The sequence below is a fragment of the Notamacropus eugenii genome, chromosome 3 (assembly GCF_028372415.1).
Source record: "Notamacropus eugenii isolate mMacEug1 chromosome 3, mMacEug1.pri_v2, whole genome shotgun sequence".
Taxonomy (NCBI): Eukaryota; Metazoa; Chordata; class Mammalia; order Diprotodontia; family Macropodidae; genus Notamacropus; species Notamacropus eugenii.
The window spans coordinates 352853342-352869095 of record NC_092874.1 but is presented as its reverse complement, the minus strand read 5'-3'; the positions used below and the strand labels follow the sequence as shown (position 1 = coordinate 352869095).

The window sequence follows — 15754 nt, the reverse complement described above, 5'->3', positions numbered from 1 at the left end:
CCGGGAGCGGGGTGCCCTCGGTGTCCCGTCTCCCTCCTCCCCGCCCCCCCGAGACCCACCTTGAGCAGGATGGAGGGCGGCAGCTGATTGATGCCAGCCGTCTCGGGGGTCGGCTCTCGGCAGCCGTCGCTGGAGTGGTCGGGGGCGTCCAGGGAGTCCGGGTCGCCGCCCTCTGGCCGCGGCGGGGCGGACGCCGGGCCGGCTCCCGGGTCCCTCCGCAAAGCGGCGCCCGCGCAGTCCGAAGAGCCGCAGGCCGCGGGCCGCTCGGGGCTCTGGCGGCCGCCCGCCTCGGGGGGCCGGGGAGGCGACGCACCGCCCCCTCCGCCTTTGCCTCCGCCCCCCCCGCAGCCCCCGCCGCCGCAGCGGGGCTGTTTGCAGGGGGTGCACGCGGGGACCCCAGCCCCCTTCCGCTTACACACCATCTCGGGCAGGCCGGGGGGCTCGGCCGCCGGCTGCCCCCGGAAGAGCTGGAAGGGAGGCGGCGGCGGCCCCAGGAAGCGGATGGGCCCCACGCCGGGAAAGAAGAGGCTCCGGCCCTGCTGCTGCTCCCAGGCGGCGGCGGCCGCGGCGGCGGCCAGGCCCAGCTCCTTGCAGCAGGACGCGGACGACGCGGAGCCGGCGGCCGCGGCCGACGACAGCAGGAAGCGGCGGGCGGCGGCGGCGCAGTCCTCGGCCACCCTGCGGTGCGCCAGGCGCTGCGAGGCGGCGGCGTAGGCCCGGTCCCGGTCCTCCTCTAGGCCGGCGGCCGCGGCGGGGGCGGGCGCGCTGGGGCTGTGCACGATGAAGCAGAGCATGCAGGGCCCGCGGAGCAGACAGTCCCGGCTCCGGGGCGGCGGCGAAGGGGCGGCCTTGGCCGGGGGCAGGCGGGGCGGCCGCAGGAGGCGGCGCTGGCGCCGGCGGCGGCACCAGCAGCAGCAGCAGCGGGGGCCCCTCCGGCTGTGACGGTTACGCGGCACCTTCGACAGGAGGTGGCCCATATAGAAGGCCCCGAGGAGGGAGCCGGGCGGAGCGGGGGGAAGAGAGGGAGAGGCGAGCGCCCTCCCCCCGCCGGCCGCGGCGGCGAGGCACGCGCGCACACGCGCACCGCCGCTCGTTCACGGCCCGGCCCGGGAGCGGGGGTCAGCTGCGGCGGGCGCCGGCGCCGGCCCGGGGCCTCATGCCGCGGCCGGGGAGCGGTGGAGAGCGCCGGCTAGGCCGCCTGCGGGGCGGCCCGGCCGCGGGGCAAGGAGCGGCGGGGGGAGGAGCGGCGGGCTCCGGCTCCGGCCATTTTAACCGAAGAGCGTCCGGCGCGCGCGCCCGCGCCCGCGGCTCCGACGCCAAGGGAGAAGCTGGCACCGGGAGGGGCGGGGGCGGGGCGGCGCCGCGGGGGGGGGGGGGGGTGCTGCCGCTCCCGGCCGGGCCTGGGGGGCTCCGCCGCTGCGGCCGCCTCTGGAGCGGTGGGATTTGGCCGAGATTGGAGCACTTATCTCCCGGGTGGAGACTTCACCGAGCGAATGGAGGGACGCTGCCCCGCCCTGCGGGCCTTATCGGCACCTTGACCTCGGGTTGGCAGCCGGTGCGGGACGGTTGGCATGGAGAGCGGGCCGCGGCCCCCGGCTGTAGGAGCGGGACTTCCGGCTGCCCTCCGGCGTGTGGGGGCACACACTGGGCCGGGTGCCCGCCCTCCGCCCGTGCCAGGCCCTTTGAGGCCCCTCGGGCCGAGGTGGGGTTGGACTCAGGCTGTGCTGCCAGTCACCTCCCCAGTGTTTGTTCTGCTTAAAATAGAGATAACTTAGATAATCACTTGGTGCTGAACGTATTTCCTGTTTGGATGAAGATCCCTCAGAAAATCAGCTTTCTGCTGTATATAGCTAAACTTTAAAATAACGTATTTTTACTAAGTGAAATTCGTAGTGCATTTGGCTCATTTTTATCGTTAAATAATTTGCTTATCATGAGCATGCCTTTATTTAGACCCCCTTCTATTTGAAAAAACAGTTCAAGTCTTTAAACTTGCATAAAAAGTTGCTTTACTTAACTCACTGGGTTGTTGTGTTATCCAATTTTTTTTTCTGCTGGATTTCATGAACACTTTTCCTACTGAAAGAAATTCACAGAGTCCTCTCCAGCACAGGGCATGCACAATGTGCAGAAACATGATTTTCATGGCAAATCCCTTTTCTCCTGTTGACAAGGGGACTTGGGCAGTTTTACTTGTGAGTTGTGCCAGCAGACTTCACCAATGAATGGTCCGTGTGCCCCACTGATACCCTCGGGAGGTCAAGACAGATAAGAAGGTCCCTTGGCTTACGTTTATGGAAGCACGGATTGGCAGGCCTGGTTGGATTACAGTTTGCATCATTGAAGGCAAGACCCACGTGGAAGAGATCACAGATCCATTTTTGTATCTCCTTCCTTTACAAAAGGAATCAAACCTCACCTCTGTAACCCCTTTGAGGAAGTCATTTAACTTCTCTAGGACTCAGTTTCCTCCTCTATGAAATTAGAAGGGTCGAATAAGTGGACCTTTATAGTACTAGATCTATGATTCTAAAATATCATTTGTATGTTTCAGAAATTGTTCTATAAATATGTCTACCAGTATGCGATTCAAAAATATTTGCCAAATGACCTCTTTGTGAATTAATGTTTTGGATTAACGATTCTAGGTTTAGCTCATTGAGTCCAATACTACGGATGAAGAAACCTGAAGGACTGAGTATTTATCCAGGACAACACAACTATTAAATATCTGCGGTAATGCCCTATTAAAGACTTGCCTGAAAATGCATACCTTTCTTCTCTTTTTTTGGTAAAGATTTTGTCGTCCTTATCTCTATTAAACAATTCATGTATTTTTTATTTGATTATTAGATATAATAATTTGAAATTTAAATCACATTCTTGGGGTTGGTTGATGACAAAGCCATAGAAAGTTGTTGATTCTCATACCAAACTTAGTTCAATAAGATGGTAGCTACCAGAACTGTGCAGTAGGACCTAAGTTTGCCAAACATTTTATGAAACGCTTAAAATTAGCTCCTGTTTTCATAAGCATTGTGAAGAGATACAAATGAGTATAATACAGGGTCTTAGAATCCTATTTACAATTCCATTTGAGAGACTATAAAATAACAAGAAAAACAGTGGAAAGTGTCACATGATATATGATTAAAGTGCTTTATTTCTAGTCTTACAACCTTGGTTTTACTGTTTTAATATCAGGAAGTTTGTTTACCCTTAACTTTCCCTATCTTCAACATCATTTATTCCATAGAATTGTACAAAATGACTATGGTATTAAATTGAAAAAAGTATTTGAATGAATGTTACTGTGCCAGTAGTTCATTAGACAAATCTGCAAAGCAAAATGTGAAACTTTTTTAATTTACATATCTGAAGGAGTACTATGCTGACCTTCTATATGGTTGTTTACAGCAGTAGCCTACAAATCAAGGAACATGTTATATGATGACACAAGATAAATGAACTCATTCTGTAGAACCTCAACACTCCCTCTGACCCTTATGAGATATGTGACTTTGGACTAACTAAATCTCATAACCTAAGTTTCCTCATCTCTTAAGTGGAGAAAATAATACCAACAGTACGTACCTTACAGACTTGGTACAAGGCTTAAATGAGAAAATGTGTGAAAAGCTCTTTACCAAATTTAATGTGATAATATAAATGTCATTCTATAAGAAGATTGTCTTGTCTTTCAGTCCTGTATAGTTTTGGGTTTTTTTTCTATACTCTGTACTGTTGTGCCCACCTGGATGTATGGATCCTCCTAATCCAATTTCTGAAGACATAGTGGGAAGGAGGAGGAAGAGAAAAATTTTTCCCCTTATTCATTTAGGGCTCCTAGGTGGTGCCATGGATATAACACTGGGCCTGGAGTCAAATCCAAAGCAGAGCAAGTCTTTGCCAAGAAAACCCCAAAGTGGGCTCATGAAGAGTTAGACATGACCCAAGGGGTTCCCTTTTAGGGACTTGGCTCAAATTGGAATCATCTGAACTGGATCTGAAATGCCTATAGGCCAACATATGAAGCCTAATCTTTTCTAAATTCTAGTGACAAATTTCCAGTTGCCTCCCAGACATTTCCACCAAAATGTCCTGTAGGCATTTCAAATGTAGTTCCTGTCTGACTTTTCATTTTACAGATAGAGAAACAGATGAGTCAAACAGGGGTAAGTGACTTGCCCAGGGGCGGATTTGAACCACTACTCTATACCAGTCCCCCTAGAGAAGAGGTGGAGGCTATCTGCAGCAGATAAAAGCAGCTCTGCAAAGAAGCAACAAACCTGCTCAATGTAGAAGTCCCCTAGCAGCAGCCTCAGGAGTAAAAGGGTATCCTAACTAGGACACATCCAGGCACTAGTGTAAAGTGGTGTTTCTCAAAATATGGCCTAGAAATGAAACCTTTTCAGGGGGACCATGAGATCAAAACTATTTTCATAATAATACTCAGATATTTTCATTTCTAATACAGTAATTAATGAATATAACCCACATAAATAAAAACTTTCTGGGAATCTTCAATAATTTTTAAAAGTGTAGAATGGTCCTAGAACCAAAAAGTATGAAAACTATTGGTACAGAAGAGTCCTGGTGAGGAAACTTCTTTCAGTGAAGATTGGCAACTGTCCTGCAGTTTATAATGTTATCAAGATCTTAGGAGACACCCTGTTTTCCCAGAGCTAAGGCCCAGCAAGCAAGCTGTGCCCTGAGTTTGGTATAACAGTAATCCTTTGCACTCTGAAACTGGGACTGCATTGGGGCCCTGCCTGAGAGCTCCTTTGGACCCTCCTAGCTTCAGAGTGATTATCAATAGTCACTGTTGCTGTTTCCCTCCCAGCCTGATGTCTTCTTTTTTCTTGACCTCATTAAAGGGGCCATGCCCTGGCTACTTTTTAAACAGGCCTATTCAGTGAATGGGTATTGCTTCACCTTAAGTGAGTACCTGCAAAGACCTTGGCCTAAAGGGCCCAAGGTCTCCCAGTGCATCCTGGGTCATCTCCAGTCGTCCTGAGGAATATCAGGTATCTGGATTCACATGGAGCTGGAGAAGTGAGGCTGGTGACCTGCACAGCTCTTCCTCACTCAAAACAAAGTCAAGTGCAAGCCATGTCATCATTTCTCTGATGGCATGGTCTTCTTCGACAATGAAGGACAAACTCAACCCTTTGCACTCACCCTCTGGATGATCTCAACCACAGCAAAATCCCAGAATTGTTTCATATAATTAATGTATTGTTTTGATCAGCACCAGGTATTCTCTGAGCTCAGACAGGCACCTGCTGCATCCATGTTCTGGTCATGAAGCCCTGATAGGAATCAAACTTGTCACGCTGTTATTCGTCATTGTCAGGGCTACAGCTCACTGCATAGCCATAAAGGTATAAATACTGAGATCTGCTTGCACTAAAGCAGTCCCCTGCCCGCCCTAACTAGGAAGAAGGGCTCCAGAATGTGTTGCAAGTTGTTCCCCTCTCTCTGAAATTAAACTTGTGTTTGATTCCTGACTCCTGTGTCTCCTATCTGCTCCATTCTGCTGCAGCCATCCACAGTTAGAGGCCATTTCCATCTGGTTGATGAATTTTAGAAAGTTGTCTGACACATAGAGGGGTTAAGTGATTTGCCCAAAGCCAAGCAATCTATGTGTCAAAGGTAGGTCTTAAATTGATGTCTTCCTTTTTCTGAGACTAGATCTCTAATCTAGACGACTAAATGATAAGTAAATACAGTACAGAATCTAGAGTCAGAAAGACCTGAGTTCAAATGTGACCTCAGATACTTATTAGCTGTGTGACCATGCGCAAATCAGTTAACCTCTCTTAGTCTTACCATTTGTAAAATAGGGATAACACCTTTAATATTTATATTATAAATAATTCCTGAGGCGGTTGTAAGGATCAAATGAGGTAATATTTATAAAGTACTTTGTAAATAGTAAAACCTTATATAAATGTTAGCTATTTATTTCTACCCATTAAACTATATTTCTCAACCTATATTTGGGTTGGGATGAGTAAATTCCTTCTGATTCCAGTCATGTCCCAGTTAATTAGTACCAGGGTCATGCACATTTACTCTCTAGTTTCATTTTGCAGCAACAAAGGGACTACAGCATCCTAGATCTGTGATTCCTTATGCCTGAAATGCTTTCCCTTCTCTACCCTAGTTACTAACCTCTCTGGCTTCCTTTTTTGTTGTTCAGTCATTTTGTCTTGTTTTTTCACTTGTACCCAACTCTTTGTAACGCCATTTGGGTTTTTCTTGGCAAAGATATCAGAGTGGTTTGCCATTTCCTTCCCCAGCTCATTTTACAGATGAGGAAACTGAGGCAAACAGGCTGAAGTGACTTGCCCAGGGTCACACAGCTAGTAAGTGAGGACAGATTTGAAGTCAGGAAGGTGAATCTTCCTGATTCTAGGCCAAGCACTCTATCTGCTGTGCCACCTAGTTGCCCCCTAGCTTCCTTTACGTCCCAACTAAATCCACCATCTCCAAGAACCCTTACTCAACCCCTCTTAATTCTAGTGCCTTCTCTCCATTTATCCTGTATACAGCACAATTTATGTGTATTTATTAGTATGTTGTCTCCTCTCTGAGATTGTAGCTCCTGGAGGGCAAAGCCTGTCATTTACCTCTTTTTGTATCTCCTGTGTTTAGCACAGGCCTGACACACAGTAAGCACTTAGTAATTGTTGACTGAGATCTAGGACTGAAAGAAACCTCAGGAACCACATCTGCCAGACTTCTCATTTTACGAATGAGGAAATTGAGGCCCAGGAATGCCAAGTAATTTGCCCATGGTTGCATAAGGATTAAGTGTCAAAGATGGGACTTGATCTCAGGTCTCCAGTTCCAAAATTAGCAATCTTTGCACTTGAGATCTGATAACCTTGGCACTTTATTACTTACATGCACTCAGGCCACTGGCCTCTTTACTCACATATAGCCATAGGGTAATTGCAATCCCCTCTAAAAACTTTTTCAGGAAAAAACATTGCCCTTTTCCTACCCATGAAAACATCTCTCCTGAGTAGCTCTTGTTTAGGGTTGCACAAGCATGCTCTTGACTCATAGTGCTTAAGGGTCCACAGATGAATGAATGAATGAATGATCATTTAAGTGATTATTAGGACTAAAGTACTATGTTAATAACTGGGAATGCACATAGAATGGCAAGGTAGTTTCTGATCTAAAAGGAGAAGACAACACATCCAGTAAGTTTCCACTGTAAGTCAGATGAAAAGGTGAAGTGATGCCCTTAGGGTAAATAAAACTTGTGATTCCCCCTTTAACTTTGCACCTATCCTATTGACATAATATATGTTCATTGGCTACACATGTAACAATTGTGCCATACTAGGCACTAGAACTTCAAAAATTACTAGTAAAGTATAAACCTTATTCTCAAAGACCTAACATTCTAATTGTACTCCAGTGGGTATGAATTTTTACCGTTCATTCATTTATCCATCAAGCATTTATTGTCAGATAACAGAGGGGAGAAAAATTAAAAGAATCCCTGCCCTCCAGTTTACATTCTGTTTATTATTATTTCCTGTTACCAATTAAGTGCCAACTTTTAACTTCTCTGCCTACATTTTTATTATAATATGTGCTGGTTATGATAGTTTAAACATTGTCTACCAGAGTTCTCCTCTGACCCTTAACTTAGCTTTCTATCCCACTAATTCTGTTATCTCTGAATCTTACAATACCACAAAATTCTAACCTTGAAGTAAACTATAAATTGACCTCAATTTTTAAGTTGCTTATTGAATTGAATTGACTTACCCTTTCATTATTCCTGGACCTATTGTTCATTCTCCTTTGCTTGGAACTTAGATTCTCAAAGAATGAGCTTGGGGGAAAGGGGAACCTTCCTCGTTTGATAAGTTAATAAATTCTCCCAGCAATTTCCTGCTGTTCCCATGTACTTAACAGTATCGTTATCGAAAAATATGGAGAGATAAAGAGACAAACCTTACAGTAATAGGAGCTGGCACAGTATGTAAACAGCAAGGAAGGTTTGTCACCCTTTTGTTCAGAGATCCATTGCGTGATCAACAAGATAAAGGACTAGATATATTCTCTGATTCTCATGACTTCTCCAAAATAGAAATAAAATAATTTCAGTTATTTCCATGGTGCTGGGCACCAAGAACCCAAAGAAAGTAAAAACTCCAAGAACTAATGGACAGCTCAGGCTCATTCAGCACCCTTTCCCCCTTTGCCCAAGGATACACAAACAAACTTGACCCGCAGGTTCTCAGCAAAATGCAACATTCCCACCACCAGCAGCTCTTTCCAGTGCCTGGTGATCCATATTTGAAAGTGCAGAAAGTTGCTGAGACTCAGATAGCCAGCAGTGTGGCAGTGTTCCAATCTGCAACCAAGCTCTCTAGAATGGAAGGGTGGGACACATGACTGGGCTTGTATTAGAGTTCAAATCTATAAACTGACCCTTGCCTCCTGTCAGAGCTATGGAGAGCCAAACTCCAAATTGCAGTATGGCAACATTCACTACTGCTGGACTAGAGAGATCTGAAAAATGGAAGGAATGAGGCAGGACACTTGGGAGGAGGAGTAGAGAGAAGGGGGCCTTGTGACATACCACTAAGCTTTACGGAAACGGCCTAGTATCCAGCTGAAGACAGTTCTGTCCTCCCAAAAGTCACTTGTAGTAGAGACCTGGAGTGGTAAACCACGAACGCTCAATACGAAAGGAGGCTAAGAGACTTTGACTTCTAGTCCCCAGGAAAATCAAGAAAATCAGAGAGGAAAGAATCGGAAAGTAAGCAATAGGGGGAAATAAGGGGGTTGAAGACCAAAATTACCTGAGGTTACAGAAAGAAGAAAACTCAAAGACTTGGAGCATAAGCAAATAAAATAACAAGGAAGCCAACACCAGAAAGAAATATGGCCTCTAGATCTAGGAAACCAGTTCAGGCATCTATGAGTACTGCAATACAAAGGAAAATTATTCAACTGTTATTCAGGTAGAAGAACATTTGGATTTTGAAGAGATCATGGGACTACAACATGCTATTCCTGAGTGGTTTAAAAGAGAAATGAAAATTGTGAGAGGAGAACTTATGACTAGGCCATCAAAAATAATTGGCAGAATAGAAAAGCTTGAATCCATAGTGGCAAGTCTCACCACCAAAGCAAAAGAGAGAAAAACTGATTGAGAATACAAATACATGAAAGTGAAGGACAATCAGGAAGGATGGAAGCAAAACATAATAACATTAAGAAAATGTTCTCCATAAAAGAAATAGAATACATGGAGACAGCAGCAATTTGAGGATTATGGATTGTTCTCTCAGAAAACCAGTTAAAAAACTTGACTTGCATTTTGCAAGAACTAAAGCAAGAATACTACCCAGAGCTTCTTCACATAGAAAGCAAGGTACCAATCAAAAGAATTACCAGGAAACCTCTAGATAGGAAAAAGAATACCAAGGTTGTAAAGTCCAAGACACACAGGGTTAAATTTAACAATTTCATTGAGAAAAACAAGTTCAGCTAGCCACCAGGAAAAAGACTTGCAAATACAAAGGAAAGGAAATTCAAATAAAAAAAGACTATTCTGTACTCACCAGAAAATGTAGGAGGGTATAGAATAATGTATTCTGAAGAGTAAAGGTTCTCCACCTGGGACCCAAGGTGAACTGTTCTGCAGATCTGAGCTTAACCATAAATGAAAAAAGATGGCTGTTCAGTTATTAAAGAGACATTTGAAGTAATCCTAGAAAGAAAACCAGACCTGAAGAGATTATAAGCTTCTTGAACACCCCAGAAAATAGAAGTGCAGAAGGGGTGAACTAATGTAGCAGATAGTACAGAAAGCATTAAGAGACTTCTTTCTAAATATATATAAGATAAAGGTGAGTGCAGACGTCAGGTGGCAATGGTGGATGGTGTCATGCATTATGAACTGAATCTAATGTTAGAGACAAAGAGGAAAATAAAAACCTGGTTCATAACTTTAAATGTAAATGGATTAAGCAATCCCATAAAATGAAAAGGTCACATTTTATAAGAAAATCCCATGATCTGTTGCTTAGAAGAAATACTTTTTTAAAAAGACATAAAGACAATAAAACAGGGGAGGGGGCCCATATGAATCATTAATTTATGGAATTACTAATTTATTTTGACCCAGATAAGGGCAAAATTCTCCTGGTTTGAGAACTTGAGGTTCATCTGTGTACCCTTCCTTTCTACCAAGGTAGTCTTTGTGCCCTGCTTATTCACAGTAGAGGTGGTTGTAAGCAGAGTAGAGTCTCAGTCCTGGTGCTACTAGTTTACAAACTAAAGAGGAAATACAATGGGGTCCCTTTGGGTAAAAAGGAACAGATAACACCTGTTTCTTTGGATACTCTCTGGGAAAGAACACAGTGGCAATGAGAAGGGAATAATGCTTCCATCACACTTTCATAATAAGGCAGAGAGAGAGTACAGAGGTAACCAGCGCAAGTATTACAGAGGGAGAGAGCGTGGGGACAGAATGAGGTGCTGGAGAGAGAGAGGTAGCAATGTGGAAGAGAATGGGGAGGGAGAGGAACATGGTATTGTCATGGAACTGTGGATCAGAGTAGGGAGCACTTAGGTAGCATAGACCCACGGCAGGTGAAAAAGTGGGGGATAAGAGATTGGGATCCTGTTTTATAGACTTTGGGTGGGGCATAACTCATACATCATAGGCTTAGTTCATTAATATATCCACATCATCTCAAAGCTGTCAGTAATACCTTAGGGTTAGTTCATTAGCATAATGCTTTGCTGGTGTTCTGCTGGTCTCACTGCCCATGTCTAGAGCTTATTAGAAGCTTACATACTAAAGGCAGTTAGCAAGACCTATAAGCCATTACATTAAAACCTAACTAGCTTCCCTAAATTTAGCACATAGTCTCAGGATGTGGCCTTAGTTAATTTATTAAACAATTTCCAGTAGCCCTATGCTCCCCTAATTTATGAGACAATTTACAGGTAACTTATGCTCTTTTAATTTGTGGGATAGTTTGTAAGTAACTTGGAAGTTCCCTTTTGCAATATTACTTTCTACACCAGTGCAGGAGTCAGGAGAAACTAAGTTCAAATCTCACCTCAGACACTTGACACTCATTAGCTGTGTGACCTTGGGCAAGTCACTTAACCTCAATTGCCTCATCCTGGGTCATCTCCACTCATCCTGATGAATACCTGGTCACTGGATTCAGATGGCTCTGGAGGAGAAGTGAGGCTGGTGACCTGCACAGCCCTCCCTCACTCAAAACAAAGTCAAGTGCAAGTCATGTCATTGTTTCTCTGATGGCATGGTCTTCTTTGGCAACGAAGGATGAACACACACGTTACTTTCTACTATGAAATTGAAAATTGATACTCCACTTTATTCTGTATTAATTATTGCAGACTCTGTATTGATTGTTAGTTATCTAGTCACTGGAATAAGTGCTTGGGAATTAGTTTGATTTAAAAAGATAGTTTGACTTCTCAACATTAGAGTCTATAAAATAGTTTGACTTCTTTGTAAGACTTTAATTTTTCTGTTTCTCTGGGCTGTAGCCTGGACTCAATCCATCTTACCCCGGAAAGGAGGGTAGAGGAGTCAACGTGATTATAAAATATTTTGCCTTGTCATAAGCCTAGCCATTCTGGTGTACGGGGGGTCACAGAACAGGACATTCCAGAGGATATTGACTGTGTTTTAGCCTTAGCATGGACTTTGCAAGTCAGTATGATTATGCCAAATGTAAGCCCACTCTTACTTCTGATACAGACCAATCATAGTCTTAGTTTAGTTCGTATCACTGGACATTATGTAACGAAATGTATAAAAAGCTTCTCTGATTGTCAGGTATATCCCTGGCCTTTGTGATCTTATAGACAACTAATTGCTAATAGAATGATCTTGCCCAGAACTTTGTGCCTCAGTTTCTCTTCATCTTAGATTTTTATTGTAACACTACTATTGTAACTTTATGGTAGCTACTTACAAGCTTACTGTATCAGCTGGGGTAAGAGGTAATTAGGGGAACCAGAACAATATATAATTTCAAGAATAAGTGATAAACAGGGAAGTTTGTTATGCTGAAATAAATTGTGGATAACAAACTAATATCAGTAGTCAGTTGATAAACATTTATTAAGCTCCTACTACATGCCAGTCACTCTGCTAAGCACTGGGAAAAATGAAAAGGGAAAGAAAGATTGTCCCTGCCCACAAGGAACTCACAATCCAGTGGGAGGGGGGGAGAGTAGAAGTGAGACATGGACCTATTTGTAGGTGGTACAAGAAAAGCCAATAGATGGAGTGGTTAAAAATAAGTGAGAGAATAAGGGTGACAAAGGGAACAGTCTGTTGGAGGAGATGGAATGGGATCCCTTGATCTACCCCAAGTAGAGAGGTTAGACGCCATAAGGAGTAAAGCCATTTCTTTTTGAGAAATGGGTGGAGGAGATCGTGGGAGAAGGTAAACAAATGGTATGAGATGAGGATGAGGGGAGAAAAGGAGCTAACAGTGAATGGTCTCAATTTTTTTTATAAGATATTAGGGGTGGTTCTCAGCAGAGAAGGTGGAAGGAGGGAGAGCCATAGCAGGTTTAAGGAGGGATGAAAATATCTAGAAGAGCCACTGTGGAGAGTGGGAATTGATGAGGGAGTTATAGTAGGATTGCCTAGCAGCAGGGAGGGCCTAGTTGAGGCTGCGTTACAGTTATCTGTATCAAATTTATGTTCTGCAAAAGCCTTGGCATCCAAATTTCCAAAAGAAACCCTAAGCTACAAGATAACATAGACATTTAACACAATTAGTGATGGGAGATTTCAGTGTCTCAAGTTGGAATAATTGTAACAAAATATACAAAAGGGAAAATACAGAAGCTGGAGAAACTAGAGTTAAAAGAGCTATAGTTTTCTAAATGCAACTACAAAGGATTGTACATACACAGCACATTTTGTGATAGCAAAGGAATGGAAACAAAATAGGTGCCCATCATTTGAGAAGTAGCTAAAGAAATTATGGTACATAAATGTAATAGAATATTATTGTGCTGTAAGAAATATTGTGTGACAAATGCAGAGAAGCATGGAAAGATCTACATAAAACTGATGCAGAAAAAAATAAGCAGAGATGAGAAAACGATATACGTACACAATGCCAATACTGTAAACAGAAAGACCACACCAAAAAAATGAAAAGTGAATGCAGCAGAACTATAAAGATTCAGCATAACTCAAATGAAGGGCTATGAGAAGGCACCCATCCCTTTGAGGAGGTAGGAGGTCCCCAGGTATTGCACAGTGCACATGTTTTCAGCCCCCTTTCAATGTATCATTGATTAGCTATACTGATCTTTTCTTTCCTTTTTGTCTTTAAAAAAATATTATTTGTTATTTGTTATATGGCTCTCTGAGGGAAGGAGGAGGGATACTGGAAAAAACTGGGATATTAGAGAAAACTATGATGATGTAAATCAGTGGTGTTAAATTCAAATAAAAAAAAGGATCACCAAATTAGATATAAGGGTCTCTACAGGCTATATATTGGCTATTTTAAAATGTAATATTATCTATGTTTTGTTTTATTTTTATTTTGTGATAAGCATAATCAATCAATACATTGAAAAAGGCTAGATTGTAGAACGCTGAAAATAAATAAAATTAATTTTGAAAAAGGCTGAAAATGTGCAATATGCAACACCTGTGGATTTCCCATCTCCACAAGGGGTGGGGAGGGAGAGGGGAATTTCTGTCCATGTCTTTTAGATTGAGTCATGCTTGATCTTTATAATTTTACTACATTTGCTTTTCATTTTTGTATATGTGGTATAATTTTATGATTATGTTGTGGGCCGTATGTAGCCATTATTTGACCTTTGATATAAATAACAAAAGACATCAATAAAAATTTATTTAAAAAAAAAAAAAGTACATGTAGTGAGTTCCAAAGAACCAGGGACTAAGAGGATGCCCATTAATTGGGGAATGGCTAACCAAATTATAGTATATGAATGTAACAGAATACTACCATACCATAAAAAATTTGGGGGGGGGGGGGGAGAAATGGTTTCAAAGACACCTAGAAAGATTTTTATGAACTAATGCAAAGTAAACCAAAACAACAGTTTATACAGTAACAACAACATGGTGATTAAAAAGTTCAAGAGACGTAATTTCTGAGTTATTTAATCATTTTACTAATAATGTAAGTATTTTCATAAAAGGATGGTCATTTGTTCTCTCTCTCTCTCTCTCTCTCTCTCTCTCTCTCTCTCTCTCTCTCTCTCTCTCTCTCTCTCTCTCTCTCTCTCTCTCTCCAAACAAAGACAATCAGGATAGCACACTCACAGCTTATATGCCTATTGGAAGAGGGGTGTTACCAAGGGTGGCAATCAACTCTGGTTGGTTAACAATTAATGACAGAATGAATATTACAATGAGGAACTGAATGTACTCAAATAACTTTGTGTCATTTACTTCCAAGTTAACCCCAGCCTTGGGCAATCTATTCAAAGACTTTCCCTACCCAAACCTGAGTAGAGCACAATGACTTCTCCACCTGGGTCCTATCTGTATCCAATCTCATTATCAGTAATGTCCTTCAGGAGACTGAACTTTTAAAATCAGTAGTTTAGAAAAAGGAGGGAACTCTGGATCTTCCAAATCATGAGTTACTAACAATCAGCTGTTACTAATAGCAACTTTGGAACCCTTACGAACACTGACCAATACAATGGCCAACCACAGTTCCAGAGGACTGATGATAAAGCATCCTACCCACCTCCTGACAAAGATGGATAGCATGGCCTTGATTCAGAATAAGATGTATTTTTTGGATGTGGTCAGTGCTCTGATTTGCTTTTACTAGAGTATGCATAATTGTTATGAGGAGTGTGTGTGTATGTGTATGTGTGTGTATGTGTGTGTCTGTGTGTATGTGTGTATGTGTGCATGTGTATGTATGTGTGTGTATTTGTATTTATGTGTGTATGTGTGTATGTATGTATGTATGTGTCTATGTGTGTCTATGTGTGTGTGTATGTGTGTGTATGTATGTGTCTATGTGTGTCTATGTGTGTGTGTGTATGTCTATGTGTGTCTGTGTGTGTCTGTGTGTGTGTGTGTATGTGTGTGTGTGTATGTGTATGTGTGTGTGTAAGCATAAGAAACAAAAGTATCTGTCCGATACCTAATTTGTATTATACTTCAGTTATCTTTCTACTCTACTTTGGGGAGATTCTAGGCATGAGCCTTGCTGAGCTATACACAACATTTCCCCAGAGTGAAGAACTTAGTGAGAATGGGAAGACAGGAAGCCTTACCTCTCTGATCGCAGACCAGGATCCCCAAAGCTGAACCTGACCTGATTATGTGGATGGTGTTGGAGAAGATGTCCCTTAGTTGAGAAGGAGTGTGTAGCTCACCAGGCCCTATGATTCTAGCAGTAGTTTTTACTGTTAGATTCTAATTAGTAGTACTGTTTGTCCTTTGTTGCTGAAGAAGACCATGCCATCAGAGAAATGATGACATGACTTGCATTTGACTTTGTTTTGAGTGAGGGAGAGCCGTGCAGGTCACCAGGCTCACTTCTCCTCCACAGCCATCTGAATCCAGTGACCAGATATTCATCAGGATGACTGGAGATGACCTAGGATGAGGCAATTGGGATTAAGCAACTTGCTCAAGGTCACACAGCTGGTGAGTGCCAAGTGTCTGAGGTGAGATTTGAACTCAGGTCCTCCTGAC

The 15754-nt window shown here is 43.3% G+C and overlaps 1 protein-coding gene across 2 annotated transcripts in view; it reads right to left on the bottom strand.

Annotated features, from left to right (window-relative positions):
• The window catches only part of FBXL17 (F-box and leucine rich repeat protein 17), a 493494-nt gene extending 492386 nt beyond the window's left edge, over positions 1 to 1108 (bottom strand). The window contains exon 1 of one of the 2 annotated variants that reach the window (XM_072597278.1): positions 60 to 1108. In XM_072597278.1, coding sequence (XP_072453379.1) covers positions 60 to 977 — 918 coding nt within the window. In that variant the 5' untranslated portion in view covers positions 978 to 1108. The remainder of the gene's footprint in view (positions 1 to 59) is intronic. The other variant, XM_072597277.1, reaches the window with a different exon arrangement.
• Between the last annotated feature and the right edge of the window lie 14646 nt (positions 1109 to 15754).